Source organism: Arvicanthis niloticus, chromosome 15 (assembly GCF_011762505.2).
Source record: "Arvicanthis niloticus isolate mArvNil1 chromosome 15, mArvNil1.pat.X, whole genome shotgun sequence".
In the NCBI taxonomy this organism is placed as follows: domain Eukaryota; kingdom Metazoa; phylum Chordata; class Mammalia; order Rodentia; family Muridae; genus Arvicanthis; species Arvicanthis niloticus.
This window is the reverse complement of record NC_047672.1, coordinates 64971-84186: the sequence shown is the minus strand read 5'-3', so window position 1 is coordinate 84186 and position 19216 is coordinate 64971. Positions and strand designations below refer to the sequence as shown.

Here is a 19216-nt window from a genome sequence, read left to right as displayed (position 1 = left end):
CTTCTTATGAACTTCCTGTTGCTTTAGAGTCCCTAAATTATTTCCCCCAAGTCTTCAAAGAGACTCCCTGAGCCATTTCCAATATTAGGCTGTGGGTCTCTGCATCTGTTTCAGTCAGGTTCTGGTGGAGACTCTCAGAGGACAATTATGCTAAGATACTGTCTGCAAGTATAACAGAGTATCTTCACTAATGTTAGGTATTGGTGCTTGCCCATGGGATGGGTCTCAATATGGGCAAGGTATCATTTGGCCAACCTCTCAGTCTCTGCTCCATCTTTGTGCCTGCATTTCTTGTAAACCGGACAAATTTTGGGTGGAAATGTTTTTGGCTCAGTTGGTATCCTTAACTCTCCACTGGGTACAGGATCCATATCTCACTGCTATGCATTTCAGCTAAGATCACCCCCATAGACTCCTTGGTGCTCTCTCATTCAAAGTCTCTGGCACATCCTAAAGATGCTCCCACCTTTCCCCTCTCACCAACTACAGATTTTGATTCATATTCCTTACCCTCTGGCCCTCTTTTGTCTCTCACCACACCTGTTCCTGACCCTCCTTTCCCTTTCTTATATGCTCTTCCATCCAGTTCTCTTTCTTCCATCAGCCTCCTATGACTGTTATATTCCCCCTTCTTTGTGAGATTCAACCATGCTTATTTGGGCCTTCCTTCTAGTTTAGCTTCTTTGGGCCTATGGAGTGTAGCATGTATATCCTGGACTTTATGGTTAATATTCACTTTAAGTGAGTACATTCATGCATGTCCTTTTGGGTCTGGGTTACCTCACTCAGGACGATAGTTTCTAGTTGTTTCCATTTTCCTGCAAAATCCATGATGTCCTTTTTTTTTTTTTAAATATAAGTGAATAGTCTTCCATTTTGTAAATGAATCATATTTTCTGTAACTGTATTTTGGTTTAGAAACATTTGTATTCTTTCCAGTCTCTAGCTGTTATAAATAAAATGGCTATGAACTTAGTAGAGTGTTGAGAACCACACTCTGCCTCAACATTATGGGGCTAAGTGCTCTGGTCAAGAGAGTGGGGCTGCAGGGGCAGGAGACGCAAAGAATGGAGACAAGACAGGGTATGTGGTCAGGTCTTAATTCTCATCCAGTCTCATTTATTGAAAGGAAATCTGGGGTATTTATAAACACAAGCAGGAGAACACAGGTGAAGACACTTTACCACGTGCACCATACAGCTGAGGTCACCAAACAGCAAAACAAGCTATGTGGGATAAACAATATATTTATCAGAGTGTGTTTCAGCTGTTATAGGCTTTTGAAAACCAAGTCTTTCATCAGGGTATATGGTTCCAGATGGCTGCAAAGTTGATAGGTGCTTTCTAGCTGCTTTCTGCTAAAGTCGGCTCCCAACAGTAGAGCATGTGCCCTTGTGGGTATATGGCTAAGAAGTTATGCTAAGTGTGACACTTCCTCCTGCTAAGACTTAAATTAATGGAAGGAGTAGGCAAAGTGTTTCTTTTTCTCAGAAAAAAACTAAATAAAACCTGCTGCAACTTGTTGTCCAAAGAGATGCAGGGTACATCAACTTAGAGGCAAAACTTGAGAGGATCATCTAAATTGTGCTGCTTTGCAAAAATGAAAAATGAAAAATTCAAGGTCATGGAGACTTCCTCTGCAGTTTCAGTTTAGCACTATTCAGCCATCTTTTGGTGGAGTCAGTACCTCAGTGAGAAATCAGTGACAGTTCATTGAATTAAAGTTGTAAGGATGATGCTTGAGTTGCATTTTGTGACCACAGGTTGTTGAGATGTCTAAGGCATTGATACATATGCTATGAAGAGACACATACAGGGAGAAGATGTACTCAAACTGAGAGATGTATGAGAAGTTATAGGAATAGAGCCATCTAAGCCTTTAGAAAGTGAAGTCCAGTGTGTCTGAGACAAAGCTATAGGATTTGGTGTTTACCCTCTTGTTTCTTGCTTTGGTCCAATCTTCTTTCCCTATTTTCACATTCCTATCAATTGGAATGAGAAGGGGAATTCTGGCCATTGTATGTTGGAAAGATATAACTTGCTTTCTGATTTTACAAGATGAGGTTCTCAAAATATTGCCTTGAGTGTCAGAAGAGACTTTACACATTGTCCAGTGTCTGAGCTCCTACAGACTATTAGGATCACTGAAGACTGAATACATTTTCATCACAGGATGAACATGAGCCTATAGTGTCCAGGGTCAGAATGCAGCTGAGTGAAACAAAATGCTTCTAGATAGGATTATTTTTTTAACACTTTTCTGTCCTGTCTGGCTTTCTTTGTGGAAGCTCTTGTAGGAGGGACCTTTTCAGATTTCTTTAGGAGGAGAGGATAGTGTATACAGACTCAACATTTTTTTCTTTCTATTTTTTGTTTCTAGAATAATTTATATATTCATTATTACCCTGATCACTGTCCCTATGAGAGGTCCCCTGCCCTCACAGAGTCCCTTCCTGAAACTCTTTTTTCTCCTTTGAGATGGTGTGGGCCTTGTGATTTCAGGCCAACCTGATCTACAGAGTTCCAGGACAGCCATTGCTACACAGAGAAACACTGTCTCAAAACAAACAAACAAACAAACAAACAAACAAACAAAAAACCTCTAAATATTTAAATAAAATATCCAGTAAATAAAAAAGATATTTATTGGATATAAATATCTTTTAAATTATTAACATGTTTATGCCTGCATAAAATTATAAATATGGCCGGGCAGTGGTGGCACACACCTTTAATCCCAACACTTGGGAGGCAGAGGCAGGCAGATTTCTGAGTTTGAGGCCAGCCTGGTCTACAGAGTGAGTTCCAGGTCAGCCAGGGCTACACAAAGAAACCCTGTCTCAAAAACAAACAAAAAAATTAATTATGCATATATCATAATGAAAAACATAGATATGCTATTTTTATATGAATGAGGACAATATGTAATATTAATAACATCTTCTGGTCTAGGAGTAGTAAACTCTTTAAAAGTAACTTATAACCTTAAGGGATAGATACCATGTTGTGAACTAGAAATAGGATAGGGTTCAAAGAGATATCACTGTACCCAGAACCATATGTTTACATGTATCATATTTTTAAAAGTAGATGTTAAAATTTAATTATATCACATTACCTACTCCAAGAAAAGAGTCAGTCCCATATTATCATTTTATATTTATTCTACCTATGTGGATATATTGATTAAATATATTTTTGTCCTTTCATATCAATTTTTATTTTCATCAGGAACAAAATGAACTAGGGTCAAGTTAACAAATTTAATTTACTTGTAATTCATTTGCTATTAAGTACATGATGTGAATAATGAACCATGTCTCAGGTGTATTTTCTACATGTAATTAAGAAAAAGTCAATTTTTAATAAACCATAAATTTGTGTCTATTGCTTGTCTGGAATTCCTCTTTCAGAATTTTCATTGTCAAGTGAAAACTTCACAGAGAAATCTTTAGTAAGCATATTTTTAGGTTGGAAAGAAAGTAAACCAGACATGTCTAGTTCAGAAGAACACTGAAGCACATTTTATCTCAGAGGAAAATTAACTGCAGCAATAGCTGACAGTGAGACCCAGCATAGGGTAGCATAAATGTTGTTTGCTCACAGCAGTCTGTCTGGCTCTTGGCAACTTATCCTTTGATTATCTGTGGGGTTCTGTGAATATCAGTCTTTGCTTCCTTTGTTAGTATGCTAGTTTTGGAGGCAAATGGCTGGGGAAAACTTTTGGTTCTTTTGAGAAGCCTTTCTCTAAGTAAGAGAGAAGCTATCAGAATAAGAATAAAAGAAACCATTAAGATATAAAATGAATGCCTTTTAGGCCTGATATTTCTTCTTTGTGTAATAGGGATAATATTGACCCAGTGGGATGATCAAGAATAATGGTGGCCACCTTACCCTTAACCCTGAGCCTAACCCTATACTAACCCTCACCTCTGAATTTCCTAACCTCCTAAACCTAATTCTAAAAACCCTTATTCTAATCCTAACCATGACTTTCTACTCCCCGAACCCTAACTCAAATCCTGCTTGCTGTGGGGCATATTTTTAATTACAATTTTTGAAGTGAGAAACCATTTATTAATCTTGCTCTTTTGAGATGTTCAGATCCACCTTTAATCTGGGCTATAGATTCTTTTGACAACCTACATATATAAAGGACATTGAACAGGGCAGTATTTTTGTTTTTTAGTATTGGCCCTACTTTTTTACAAAACAAAGATGATTTGTTTGTTTATTTGCATTTTAAAACTGGTATTAGTAAGTACTTATTTCTCCAGAATCCCGGTATACACTGAAGATCAGCTGTAATATCCTGCAACATGAAATCAACCAGCTCTTGTTTTTCTAATTTCCCTTGTCCAACAGCTTTTATTGTCGCATTCTATTAAATCCCCTTTCTACATACATAGATTCATTCTCTCTATAATTTGAGCTATTTTTATCTACAGAACCTATACTAATACAACTGTTGTTTTTTTCCACTTTTCCACTGATGAAGATGTGCTGGCTAACAGTAGTGCTCAACTGTGTTTCCCTTAAGTTTCTGGCTTTTCTTTAGGGTTGATTGATACCTATCATCTGGTGGAAGGGAGCTGCAGTTTCCCTGAGCCCAGCATGAAGCCACAAAACAAGACACTTGTTTCCTAAAATCTTTCTTCAATGTTAATGGTGTTAGCATTTTGTCTACAACTCTATCTCACAGATACCTGATGAAAGCCAGGTATCCTCCTCCCCATAGTTAAAGCCAGGTATCCTCCTCCCCATCTCTTTAAAGAGAGATGGAAAATGTTCTATGAGTGTGTGGGAAGGTGTGGGGGAAGGGGATGTCTCAGCAGGCTCATGCCTCCTGCTGAGATATTTTCTCCCCAGAAGGGACCATGAGCAACTCACCAAAGAGACAGTATAGAATAGAATATAGTTTATTCAGGACATGAGGAGGGAAGTTAAGGGGGTAGTAGAGGCAGAGAAAGGCAGCGAGTAGAGAAGTAGGGGCTGGGCATGAGCCTGTGAAGAGAGAGGGGGGTAGGGAAGAGCCTAAAAGGGCAAGAGAAAGAGAACAAAAGGGAAAGAGATCAAGATAGAGAGGTAGGACCAAGCAGCCCTCTTTACAGGGGGTCAGGCCTACCCTGCTGTTGCCAGGTAACTGTGGGGAGGAGCATACCCAGTTGTTGCCAGGTAGCTGGGGTGGAGTTTAGACAGAATGCTAAGAAATAGCCAGGGTATCCTTCCTCTTGTGGGTCAGATTGATACCTCCACTGTACATTGAGTACTGGGCTATGGAAGCTGTTTACCTTGATTACAGGAAGAAGAAGGCAAGTGCTGTGAGGAAAGCTCAGGTAAGGTCTGGAGTCAGGTCCTGGTAGGTTGCAGGATCATTGTTCTCAGAGGGGAGGAGCAGGCAGCTGAACAGCCAGAGCTGGAATGGTGGGTTCTCCCCCAGGGCTGGGTGGGGTGAGATTCCTCTTTGAAGACAGAAACAAAAGCTAATGGAGTGCAAACCACTGCTGAGATCTGGAAAAGGTCTGACCCTTGTCTGGAAGCACATTTTTTAATCTTGAGTAAGACTCACTGGCCTATCAAGGATCCCAGGCAGACCTGCCAATCAGACAAGGAGGCAGGTTCTGCATGATGGCTGTGCAGGCTTGAATGGTCATCTGTGTCCTGCTCTGAGCTCTGCTGTGTGGAAACCTCAGGGAAGCTCTGAAATCGAGTCATGGTGAGCACAGGATCACTGCCCACAATGGGTAGGGGCAGGCGGCTGAGCAGTGGGAGCTGGGGTGCTGGGTCCTCTCTGGGGCTGCATGGGAAGCATCAGCCTGATGTGACCATCTATGAAGTCCCTAATGATGCTCCTCACTTGTTAGATCAGGCAGTGACCTCTGAGTAATGTCACTATCTTGGCTGATTCTGAATCTGCCCCAAACATTTGGACCAGTTGCTTTCCTGTAGAAATGTGTGATTTCTCTTACTCTGCAGCACATGTGTCCAAACCCTTTTGTCTTTTATAGTATACATTAAGAAGACAGGCATAGCTTGGCAGTGGTGGCACACAGCTTTAATCCCCAAATTTGGGAGGCAGAGGCAGGTGGATTTCTGAGTTCCAGGCCAGCCTGGTCTACAGAGTGAGTTCCAGGACAGCCAGGACTACACAGAGGAACCCTGTCTCAAAAACCAACCAACAAACAAACAAAACCTGTTTTTAAGAAGACAGGCATAAATCTAACAGATCTGCTTTCATACATTACTTATTTTTCTTTTGTTTAGTTTTTGTTAATTTTTTTCCATTGCAGTTCTTTATGTTGCTTTATTTTTTACATTTACTGTTTGATTATTATTAGGTAAAGGGACTTTTTTCCCCTCCAATCTCTTGAGTGTTTTGGATGCTTTTTGTACATTAACATGCATGTTCTTTGGTTTAGGAAAATTTGCATTATTATTTCATTGAAAATATTTTCTAGATCTTTGGGCTGATATTCTTCTTCTATTCCATTCATCTGTAGTTTTTCCTCTCATATGTTGCAGAATTCCTGGTTGTTTAGGGTTAGGAAACTTTTAGAATCCACATTTTTGTTGACCAATGTATTCATTTTGTCCTATTCATTTTTAATGTCTGAGACTCTTCTTTCCTGTTCCTTGGGTGAACTTTGTAGTTGTCAGGGCACATGGCCTGCTCTCAGGGACTTAGTAACTGCTTAAGTCATTCCCTACCTCCATCACCTGCTGCTGTTGTCAGGTGTGCTTTATATACACGGACCACCAGCTACACAGCTCTCTATGTTTGTTCCCTGTCTATTCCCTGCACATGCCCCCTCTCTATTCTCTTTGTTTACTCTCAGGTCTCTCTCTCTGCTCCCTGTCTGTCTGCCTGCCTGCAGGTCCTCATCCCTGCCTCTATCCCTTCCCCAAATTCTTACTCTTTTCCCTACCCCCAACCAACCTCTTTTGCACCATATCTGTTACATGTTTTAATTTCTCAGGACCTGCTGTGATAGGATAGGTTTGTGCTTTTGGTTTGTGCTTTTGACTTATTTTTCTGGCTATTATTTATTATATTCCTATACTGGTGTCTACGCCTCTGGGTTTGAAGTGACTATTATCTCAGTACTGATTTCTGAATTTGTCTTGCTTGGGTGGGAGTTTTGTTCCTGGGTTGCTGTTTGATGTCTGGATTTACGGAGAAAATTGCCTGATGTTGCCTCTTTTACTGATGTGTTTGGTGGGTATCCTTAATAAAGAATGTTTGCTAATGTTGGGAGCAGGGAGAAGAGGTGGGCAGGAAGAGATGATCTTAGCAATCCACAAGGAGACATAGTCAGGACAGAGGTAAAGCTGCCTCTGGTGTTTAGAACAGTACTAGGGGAAACAGTGATCATTGCATCTGGGATAACAGACAGTGTGGTAGATCTATAGAAAGCTTACCTGTGTCCTGGCAGGTAAAGCATGTGGTTGAACAGGGACTCTCTGCACAAGTGGGGCTGAGACACAGGGATGAGGCAGGAAAGGAAGGGCAGGTGGGCATTGTCTATCTTATCTATAAGATGATGCACAGGGGGAGAGGCAACTTCCACTGGTATTCTGTCTCAAATTAAATGCAACTGATATTAGAATCTGCAGTAACAGATAGTGAGGTAGGTCTTTGGACAAATACCTTTTCGACTGCCATGCATGGCTTGTGGTTGAACAGGAGCATCTTTCAATAATAAGGACCAAAGGCACAAAGATGAGTTTGTAAAGCCCAATCAATTCTGTTTCTGAGATTGTACAAAGTCCACCTGAGCAAATATCTTATGACAACCCCCCTTGTCAACAGACAGTCAAGGTACAACTGCAGGGTTAAGCTACATATAGATAACTAATACACCTTACAGAAAAAAAGGTAGTCTACCCATCATGGTTGTCAGGTGGTTTTGCCCTCTTGATTGGCTCCTGCAGATTATGCCAGACATGCAGTTTTTACAATATTAACTTGCTGACCTGTATGTTAATGTCCCAATCTTGCTGTAACTACAATAAATACCCAGCACCCCTAGACTTGGTCTCTCAGATTCGATCTCACTTGAGGCTGACTGGCGAGAATCCTTATTACAGAGCTCATAATAAAGACCTCCCTGTGTTTTCATTGCAATAGGCTCCTTGTTGGTCTTTGGGGTCTCTGTAACTTGGACATAACATCTTAGTGCATTGACCCAAGACCCTCAGGACTCCCAACTAAAGGATTGAAAGGCTGATTGTTAAGATAGACCATTGTTTCTGTGTCAGTGGCTTGTCTGCCAGAATTGAGTCTGTGTGCCTTGGTTTTCAGGTTTTTCTTGAGTATTGTGGAGGGAGATGACTAAAGTGAATGTGAAACCCTGCTACAGTAGATATGCTGGAGAGTCATTGCCCCAAAGTGCTTCAAAGATGTTCCAGAGCCTGGTATAGTGGACAGTGTTCCTCTGGTCTTAATTTCTGGGAAGGTTAGAGCAGACTTGGAACCCTGCTACAGGGCTCACAGCTGCCATCCTGTCTTCATTTTCTCCTCTGTCCAAGTGAAGGAATCTGCTGGGTAGCCTTTACTGCCCCCTTGTGGCTGTCTGTTATGTGTGTGGCACTTTATTATTCTGTGACTGAGGAAATGAGACAGACCCCATTCTAATAGATTTAGTTACTAGCCCCACACCTTGGGTTAAATCCTTCTTAACAACCTAGACCCATTGACTAGTCCATGATAGAGAGCTCTTCGAGACAGCATCCAGGGCAAAATCAAGCTCTGCCTACCTTATTTTAAAGGGTAGAAAGACAAAGACTGCATTTCCCACCTCCTGAGCTATCCTCTGCCCAGTTCATATGTGACTCTGTAGTTTTGAACTTGGAGTTGTCATAAGATGGAAGGTTGTTCTTCATCAGTTCTCACAAATTCAGCATATCTTCCTTGGACAAGAGGTCTTATCTTTTGTTGATGGCCATTTCCACTTGTGTGGGACAATCTGCTTTTCTGTCCACCTTCCAGATGTTTTAGCCTCCTCTTTGGTAGCACTGGCCTGGGAACCAAGGGTTAAAAATGCTCACCCCAGGTCAGCACAGCCTCTGAGCTCCCCATTCCAGTGTATCCTTTCCTGCTCTGAGCCAGGTGCCCTCCCTATTTTGTCCTGGCTCAGCCACAACTCCAACTCCCTCTTGTGGTGGCAGGGGCTCCTGTAATTGATATGGTTAAATCATTGGTTTTGTGTTGTAACAACTTCCTCATTTATTATTGTGTCTGTGTCATAGTTTTCACTTCTCAGCATTTCAGAGCTACAGTCATCTGAAGGATCCTCCATTGAGGGCACATCCTCATCAGAATGGCTGGTAGCTATGTCTGTGAGAGATAGTGTTAATGATTGATTAGGAAGGCTCTTCCACTGAGGGATGCAATATTCCTATGCAAGTGGTCCTGGGCTGGGTGAGAGAGCAGGCTGAGCATGAGACAGTGACCAAGCAAGATAGCAAGCCAGGAGACAGTGTTTGTCCATGCTTTTTGTTTTCAGTTTCTAATCTAAGCTCTCAAAATGATGGCCTGTGATCTGATAGAATCATGTACAACAACCATTTACTACCCGAGATGATTTTGCTTAGTGGATTCAATCACAGCAGCAGAGTAGCAAGTTAGAACAACAACATGGTATCAAAGAGTTATTTTGCTGCTGTACAGAATCTATGTTGTAGATTGTATTCTTGTTGACAGGGCAAATTTTGGGAAGAAAGGTTTTTGGATTGGTTGGTGTCTTTAACTCTCCACTGAGGTTCCTGCTGACGGCAGGATGTGGCCTCTTCAGCATCTATATCTAACTGCTATGCATCGCAGGTAAGATCAACCTTAGACTCTGTGGTACCTATTTATGATCTCTGGCACATCCTAAATGTACCCCTTCCCCGACACCCAGCTGCAGATTTTAATTCATTTTTTCCCTCTGGCCCTCTCCTGTCTCTCACGACTCCTGTTCCTAGTTCTCCTCAATTCCTCTTTCTTATCTGCTCTCCCATCGAGTTCTCTCTCTTCCATCTGCCTCCTATGATTGCTTTATTACCTTTTCTGAGTGAAATTCAACCATGGTCATTTGGGCCTTCCTTCTTGTTTAGTTTCTTTGGGTCTATGGGGTGTAGTGTGGGTTTCCTCTATTTTATGATTATTATTCACTTGTAAGTGAGCACATACATGCATGTACTTTTAAATCTGGGTTACCTTACTGAGATAATAATTTCTAGTTGTATCCATTTGCCTGCAAAATTTATGGTATCCTTGTATTTGATAACTAAATAATGTTTCATTTTATAAATGAACCACATTTTCTTACATCTGGATTCTTTCCAGTTTTAAGTTGTTATAATTAAAATGGCTATGAACTTACTGGAGTCCCTACTCTAGATCACCTGCCTTCACAGAGTTCCTCCTGTATCTTCTGTTTGTCCTTTGAGAGGGTGTGGTCCACTGGGTATCCATGATGGTGTATCAAGTCTCTCTTGGGTTAGGTGGATCCTCTCCACTGAGGCCAGACATGGCAGCCCAGTTAAAGGAACAGATTCCAATGATAGACAGCAGCTTTAGGGACAGCCCCTGCTACAGTTGTTGGAGGACCATCATGAAGACTGAGCTGCACATCTGCTACTTATGGGCCAGGGTTCTTTGTCCAGCCTGTGTGTATTATTGTTTTTGTCTCAGTTTCTTAATGTCCCCAAGGGTCAAGGTTAATTGAGTCTGCTGGTCTTCCTGTGGAGTTCCTATCCTTTTCAGGGCCCTCAATCCTTCCCCCCAACTTTTCCATCAGAATTACCAAGGTGCATGCAATTTTTGAATGTGGATCTCTGCTTCTGCTTTAGTCAGCTGCTGGGTGGAGCCTCATGATGGACAATTATGCAAGGCTCCTGTGTGGGAGCAGAGCAAAGTATCTTTAATAATGTCATAGATTCAAGCTTGTTCGTGTGTGTCTCCAATTGAATGAGTTTTCATTGTCCACTCCTTCAATCTCTGCTCCTGCTTTACTTCTACATTTCTTTTAGACAGGATAAATTTTGTTCTGGGTGTCTCCAGTGTTGTGGTTGAATCTGATCCTTCAGCTTTTTTCTCATGCTCCCATACATTCCCTATTTGGACTCTGTCCCTCAATCACATAAGATACTGTGCACACATTTGCTGTTCAATGCTATGCTATTTTCCAAACCTGGTGGTTTTATATTTTTAACTTTATTCATTCTGTTTTTGGTTGTCTAGAACAAATTTCTCTGTTAAGCACTTCCTGTTCTGATTGTAGATATAGAAACCACATAAGCCACCTGACTTGTTTTTGTTCAATAAGCACATGCTTTTGTGCTGTTCTTCATCCACGTATTTAATTTTGAAATTCAGCCTAATATATAGACTATATTCTATTTCTCCAGATGGCTTATGCTCATGTCATCAATATTATCTAATGCTTCAGATTCATTGAATTTCAGGTGTATGATGTTCTGCTTAACTCTTACGTTTGTTGTGAAATTTTTGAATAAATAAGTGTATTATTTATACATGAATATGTATAAATAAATAATATGGGTGCATGAATATGAATATCATGTGTGCATCATCTTTACTGTTGTCAGAAGATGGCCTCAGAACTCCTGATCTTGAAGAAATGGACAGGAGTTGGTCCACATGTGTATGCTAGAAATTGACCACCATTATGTGGAAGACCAGCAAGATCTTTCAACTCCTGAGCTATATCTCCTGAACTACATTCTTTATTTCTGATCAACATATACATTACTTCTGGGTGGTGGTACCACATGCCTTTAATCCCAGCACTTGGGAGGCAGAGACAGGATTTCTGAGTTCGAGGCCAGCCTGGTCTACAGAGTGAGTTCCAAGACAGCCAGGGCTATACACAGAAACCCTGTCTGGAAAACAAAACATATATATTACTAATATTTTCATCTGTCAATTTTTAACTGTTAAAACATGCATTTCCTTTTAGTAAAATTTAATTAATGTTGCTGTTTAAACTGGTTCACTTTATGTTTATGCAAGATGAATACAGAACTGCAGTGAATGTATAATTCTTTGTAGGAATTTCAGTAAAGAACTGTGAGTTCATTCTATCATTTTTGTTTCCTGCTTTATTTTTGTGGCAGAGTGAGGTTCTTTTTCTTTTCTTTTTTCTTTCTTTCTTTTTTTTTTTGGTTTTTTTTTGTTTGTTTGTTTTGTTTTTTTTTTTTGTTTTTGGTGTTTGGTTTTTTTTCGAGACAGGATTTCTCTGTGTAGTCCTGGCTGTACTGGAACTCACTTTGTAGACCAGGCTGGCCTTGAACTCAGAAATCCACCTGTCTCTGCCTCCCAAGTACTGGGATTAAAGGCGTGTACCACCACCGCCCGGCCAGGGTGAGGTTCTTAACATGTAACTTTTGCTGTCCTGAAACTCATTGCATAGACTGTGCTGGCATCCAGCTCAATGACATACACCTGCCTGTACCACTGCGATTAAAGACATGAGCAAATATATGCAGCTTGCTCATCACTTTTGTAGTTAGTAATTATTCATACAGCTTTTCAGATGTGTGCTCAGTACAGTTGATCTGTTTCCCCCTGCATATCTCTCTCAATTGCCATTTGTGTTGCAAGGCTACATCCTATTCAAAGGATTCAGAAGTGACACAGATGAACCTTATATTTCAAGTTCCTTCTAAACTGACATGGTGATTATAATTCGTGTGCCAGCAAATAAGTGGAGGAATCACCTGAATTATATGATTACATTGTCTAGGAAGCATACATTTACTTTGTAGTGATGTCAGTATCAGGCTTTGTGTTGTACACATATATGTGATATTTTAGGAAGCAGTGACTCATGATGGTGTGCATATGAACTTCTCTGTGGAAAAGTGGAATTTGCTGGATCCTTCCCAGAAAAATCTCTACAAAGATGTGATGCTTGAGACCTACTGGAACCTCACTGCTATAGGTAAGACTGTGAATTTTCTTTTGCTTTTCAAAATAAGGGAAAAAGGTTTCTTGGATAATGATGATCATCTCTTATTTCAATAGAGAACAAGTAATATTGAGTTGAATAAATTAGGTTCATTGCTGTGAAAATTCAGAGTAACTTGAATTTTGCCTAATTCCAATACCATATCATTTATTTTCTGGTACCGTGTTTTAGGCTATAATTTGGAAGACCATCATATTGAAGAACAATGTCAAACTTCTAGAAGTCATGAAAGGTAATTTTAATGTTTAAGCTGATACAAATATGCCTGTGAGAAAATTTTAATATGATCTGGAACCTCTAAAAGAAAGCAAGTATGTAAAATATCATTCATTTTATTGTAGCTATAATTATAATATCCTCCCAAAACTGTGTACTTTGCTGTCAGTTTTCTGATTTGTGTTTGCAAAACATTTCTGTAAGAAAGAAGAGAAGGAAACAATGCCTTAAGAGATTCCTTTATGTGATTTGTATCTCCATTAGAGCTATGTTGTGGAACTACCAATTTGTATATTCTTATAATATTAGATGTTACACATTAAATAGTGATAAACATGTATCCATAACCTTCTAATAAGCAAATACTCCATGATAAAGTTGGTGATACTCATATTCTTGTAGTGAAATTTATAAGTTTATTATGAGGTCAGTTTATGAGAGTCAAGAATGTTGTCGTGGAGAAACATTAATCATGTCTGCAATGAACAAAAAGTCAATGTGTGTGAATTCAATGTGGAAACCTTTCATTTGTTCTGCTTTTTAATGGGTGTATCAATTGTCAGAATGGATGAAACCATGTGAACATAGGGATATTAAAAGGAACAACTTACCTCTATCTATTTCAAAACAATGAGAAGATATGTAGTATTCTGCCTTTGGTAGACTTTCTGAATTTGATAGGTGTTTGCAGTTAATTGGTTTTCTGACTTCACTGGGAACATCCCCAATGTCACACTGCAGAAAATCTCTATAAGTACTAGAAGTTTGGAAATTCTTCTGTTCATCCTGGTTCACAGTGCTCCTGTGGTTTGATTCACACTACAGGAAAAACTAAGAATGCAATCAGTGTTTTAATGCTCTGGGTTGTTTTGTATTTCTTCAGACATGTGAAATACATCATATAGAAATCTCATATAAAAAAGGAGGCTATGAAATGTGAGCCATGTAATAGATGCTCTTACCATCACAGGCATTTTCAATGAGGTAAAGCAATCGATAGTGAGCAAGTACAATCATGAACATCAAAGTGATAAAACCTTAAGATCTGAGTGTTCTTTATTATTAGACCAACTGTAAAATTTATTCATATTAATAAAATGATTCATCAGGCTAATGAATGTGTTAAAGCTTTCACATGTGCCCATTATTGTTGCAGGCATGAAAGAAGTCATACTGGAGAGAAACCTCATGAATGTAATCACTGTGGTAAAGCCTTTTCATGTCACAGTAGTCTCCAAAAACATAAAAGAACACATACTGGAGAGAAACCTCATGAATGTAATCAATGTGGTAAAGCCTTTTCACATCAGAGTGGTCTCCAATATCATAATAGAGCACTGGATAGAAACTAAATGTCATGAATGAGGTAAAGCCTATCCAGGACACAGTCATCTCTGAATACACAAAAGAAAATGTGCAGATTGAAACCTTATAAATGTAGTCAATGTGACAAAGCCTTTGCACTCTCCAAACACTTAAAGGAACATATGCTTTAGAGAAACCTTACAGATGTAATGAACATGGTAAAGCCTGTGCATCTCTGTAGTCTCCAAAGACATTAAAGAACACATACTTCGCAGAAAGCTTTTGATTGTACTAAAGTTGGGAAATTGTTTATGTGCCACAGTGGTTTCTGAATACAGAAATGAACACATATGAGAGAGAAACCATCTGAAAGTAATCAACATGATAAATCCTCTGCATATTCTAATCATTTTTAAAAGCATGAAAGAATTTATAGTAAAAATAAACTGTGGTGATTTAAATATTTTTGACCCTAAAAAGTGGCAATATTAAGAGATGTGCCTTGTGGGAGTAGATGTTACCTTTTTGAAGGAATTGAATTACTATGATGGTGGTCTTTGGAGCTCAGGCCAGTACAAAACAGACCCTCCTACCACTTGGCTGGAAGACAGTCTCTTCCTGGATGCCTTCACATGAGGATGCAGAACTCTCAGCTCCTTCTCCAGCATCATGGCTGCCTGCATGCTGACATTCTTCCTGCTATGATGGCAGTGGACTAAACGTTTGAAAGTTTAAGCCAGACCCAATTAAATATTTGCCTTTGCCAGGCAGTGGTGGCACACACCTTTAGTCCCAGCACTTGGGAGGCAGAGGCAGGCAGATTTCTGAGTTCAAGGCCAGCCTGGTCTACAGAGTGAGTTCCAGGACAGCCAGGGCTATACAGAGAAACCCTGTCCTGAAAAAAACAAAATAAATAAATAAATAAATATTTGCCTTTAACACAGTTGCCTTGGTTACAATGTCTCTTCTTAGCAACAGAAATTCTAAGACAGAAGTTGCTACCCCCGACTTAAGCATTGCTATGATAGGCCTGACCATGGTTTTTGTTTTGTTTTGTTTTGTTTTGTTTTATGGAGCAATGTGGATTTTTAGACTTTGGTTTTGTATATGCATTAAGTGGAACTTAATGGGCCATCCTAGTAGGAATATGAAACACATATGTACTGAGGGTGATTTGAACTTTCTATATAGTTTTTATGATGTTTTGCTGAAGAATGTTGCTGCCTTTTGCCCTTGTCTGTAGAGTGTCCTTGAAGATAGGTAAAGAGGTTGATGTTCATTGCATTGACAAAGGAAGTCTTAGTGAAGCCAGCAAAGCCTTTGACCTATGTTTAGTCTCATGATGATTGTTTTGAGCAAGCATAGTAATCTTATAAGGAAAAAAATATAAAATGTTAGGACAAAAGAGAAAAACCTAACCAGGAAGTTGAATGAAGCTAAATTCTGTGATCAATGATATTAAATGGTATTAAAGGAATGATGACATTAGTGCAAGATTCCATCCACCTAAACTTATGGATGTGAAGTTGTATGAAGGAGAACTGTATCGTGTTAGGCATTAGTATCACCTAGTTGTTGTTTTCATGTGGACACAAGAGTTACCAGTATGTGTGAAGTTGAGAATTGATAGATTGTGATTACTATTCTGGGTTATCATTTTAAGATCTAAAATAAAATACTTAAGTACAGGCATGGAGGTATATTCTTTAAATCCCAGGAGATGAACATCAAGCAGATCTCTGATTCAAGTCTTCCTGGTACAGAACACGTTTTAAGTAAGGAAAAGTTTAGGTGTGGGCAAAGTGTTACACAAATATTACCCAGCATTCAGAAGACAGAGCCAGGTGTATCTGAGTCAAGGTTAATCTACAGAGCAAGTTCAAGGACAGCTGAGCTTAGGCAGTGAAGTTGTTGAAAAATAGAAACCTGTTGATGATGTAATAGAAGGGGCCATGTTCCAGCCCTAGCCAGCAAAGGAACTCAGCAGCTTTGTTTATGTGGCTCTGGCTTTAGAGGGAAGAATAGAAGAGACAACTGAGACAATTGATGCTGCTTGGCTGTAGTTAAAAAAATTAGTGGAGATGAAGAAGAAATCAACACCATGGAAGTGAAATCTTCTGGTGTTTTCTGAGAGGAGAAAAAAAGTTGTATTTCAGAGGTAGCCAAGGTTGTCCCTTGTGGTGCAGCTTGACTCAGTCCTATGCAAGACTCACCCAGGTGGCACTGGTTTTAAGGCATGAATGTTTCATGCAGTGCAGCTGAGGCTTGGCAGGCACCATGAAGCGAGCATGAGAGGAACGCAGTCAAGACTGTTTGTCACAGAAGAACCCAATATATTGAAAATGTCAGTCCCATGGGATGAGCAGAAAGAACAGCAGCAGCAGTTGAGTGGAGTCAAGCAGAACCTAGTGTACTACAGAGGGAAGAGCTGGAGACAGACCCAGGTTGTTTTGAGGAGCACAGAAGATCATCTGTGGATCCCAGATACTGGAACAAGAAGCTGTAATTTTGAAGTTACTTTGGAGACCCCAAGAGTTTTAGGATCCAGAGCTGTGGGATACCTTCTCAGGAAAAATACTTTCAGGAAATAAAATCAGCCAAAGAGAAAGAAATGTGCTGCAGTGAGCAAGGCAGGAAGGAGTTGGAGATCTGAAGAATGCTTTGACATCAGACATGCAGATGCAGAGTTTGGAGATTTCCTTGCTGGCTTTTGGTCTTTTTTTGGCCCAGTATTTCCTCACAATGGTGATTAGAAATGGTGACCTATATCCTGTGAATTTGGATGGATATGATGTGCTATTTGTTTTTGAAAGTATAGGGGATTACAGTTACATGATTGAAATTATCTCAGAAGAGACTTTGAACATTGGACTTTTAACATTTATGAGACTTCTATAGATGATGCAGACTTTTTAATTTGAACCTCACATATTTTGTATTATGCTATTTTTAAATATGGTCTCCATACACTCATGTGTTTGCACAATCATATGGGGGCAGGCAGTAGAATGACGTAGTATAAATATGCTTGCCTCAGGGAGTGGGAGGAAGTTATTATGAGATGTGGCCTTGGAGGAAGTGCATCACTATGTGGGTGGGCTTTGAAGTTCCACCCAGTGTAGAATGGGCCCTCCTATTAGCTCCCTGGCAGACAGTCTCTTCCTATCTCCCTTTGGATCAAGAAGCAAAACTCTCAGCTTCTTCGCCAGCATCATGTTTTCTTGCATGCCTGCCATGCTTTCTGCTATGATGAAAAAGGACTAAATCTTTGAAACTGTAAGGCAGTCCCAATAAAGCTGTTGCTTTTATAAAAGTTGCCTTGTTCATGATTTCTCTTCATAGCAATGGAAACACTAAGACGGAAACCCTGTGAGTGTATTTAATATGGTCAAGCTTTTGCACAATTCTCTAGTCTTCATTATCATGAAAGAATATGTGCTAGAGTTTAAGCATGCCTCTGTGACCCAGGACACGCCTCCTGAGTCTTAAACATGCCCCCTGAGTCTTAAGCATGCCCCTGTGACTCAGGACACACCCCCTCAGTCTTAAACATGCCCTCTGTGACTCAGGACATGCCCCTGAGTCTTAAGCATGCCCCCTGTGACTCTGGACTTGCCTCCTGAGTGCTAAACATGCACCCTGTGTCTCAGGACATGCCCACTGAGTTTTAAGCATGTCCCCCTGTGTCTCAGGACTTGCCTGAGTCTTAAACCCTTAAGCCCTCTGTAACTCAGGACACACCCACAGAGTCCTAATGGACATGTTTAGTATAATGAAGCCTTTGCACACCTCTGTAGTCTTCATCGTTATGAAACTATTCATTCTGGACAGTGGTTACATCACTAAATGTGCTAAAGCCTTTACATTATGGGGTCCACTGAAATCCAACACAACTGAACCACAGGACAAGGCAAATGATAAGAATTTATTGTAATCAAGTCACTACTGATAAATCCGAGCCACAAAATTATACTCAGAAGCTTAACTGCAATACCCCAGCCTCAGCCTCACCCTGAACCAGAAAGTTATATAGCTTCCAAAAGTCAAAACCAAGTCCTGTGCCAAGTTACAGTTACATTTTTTTCACAATCACGTTTTTTTCTGTTGTTACTTTATGTCAAATGATACAGAATGTAGGTTGTATGGTCAAAACTATCACAGCCATTTGTTCTTTTGTGGTTAGGAACATGCATTATATTTTGAGGAATAAAACATGAATAACAGAAATCATGGTTAGGAAAAGTTGTTATGTTTTAGGTAAGAAAACATGAGTGATGAAAGCTGGTCAGATATTGTTAAGTACACAGGTCCCCTATGACCTGGGACTTGAACTTAGTTCATGATTAAGTGGAGGTTGATAACAAAAAGGCAGTCCTTAGGGCAAGTTTCTTTTGTTTCTTCCAAATATTAGATATCACCTTGAATACATAGCAGAACATATATTGAAGATATATCTTACAAGTGTAATCAATGAGATTTCACAACACAATTATCAATAAACATAAAAGAATACATCCTGGAGAAATGCTATGAATAAGCAAGGTGTAAAGCCTATGCATGTGGCAGTCATCCTAGAAACTATGAGAAAAAAATCATAATGCAGAGAAACCCCATAAACATAGTCAATGTGTTAAAGTCTCGTAGTTTCTGATATCTTTATAGAAGACTAAACTCTTTAGTAAGTAATCAATCTATTAAAGTCTTTGTATATTACAATA

At 39.8% G+C, this 19216-nt stretch overlaps 1 protein-coding gene across 3 annotated transcripts in view; it reads left to right on the top strand.

Annotated features, from left to right (window-relative positions):
• Positions 1-4469: 4469 nt before the first annotated feature.
• The window catches only part of LOC143434488 (zinc finger protein 431-like), a 63741-nt gene continuing 48994 nt past the window's right edge, over positions 4470-19216 (top strand). The window contains exons 1-4 of one of the 3 annotated variants that reach the window (XM_076913222.1): positions 4975-5716; positions 12824-12950; positions 13149-13209; positions 14350-17798. In XM_076913222.1, coding sequence (XP_076769337.1) covers positions 5714-5716; positions 12824-12950; positions 13149-13209; positions 14350-14545 — 387 coding nt within the window. In that variant the 5' untranslated portion in view covers positions 4975-5713 and the 3' untranslated portion in view covers positions 14546-17798. Of the gene's footprint in view, positions 5717-12823; positions 12951-13148; positions 13214-14349; positions 17799-19216 lie in introns of those variants that run through there. The other 2 variants (XM_076913221.1, XM_076913223.1) reach the window with 2 other exon arrangements.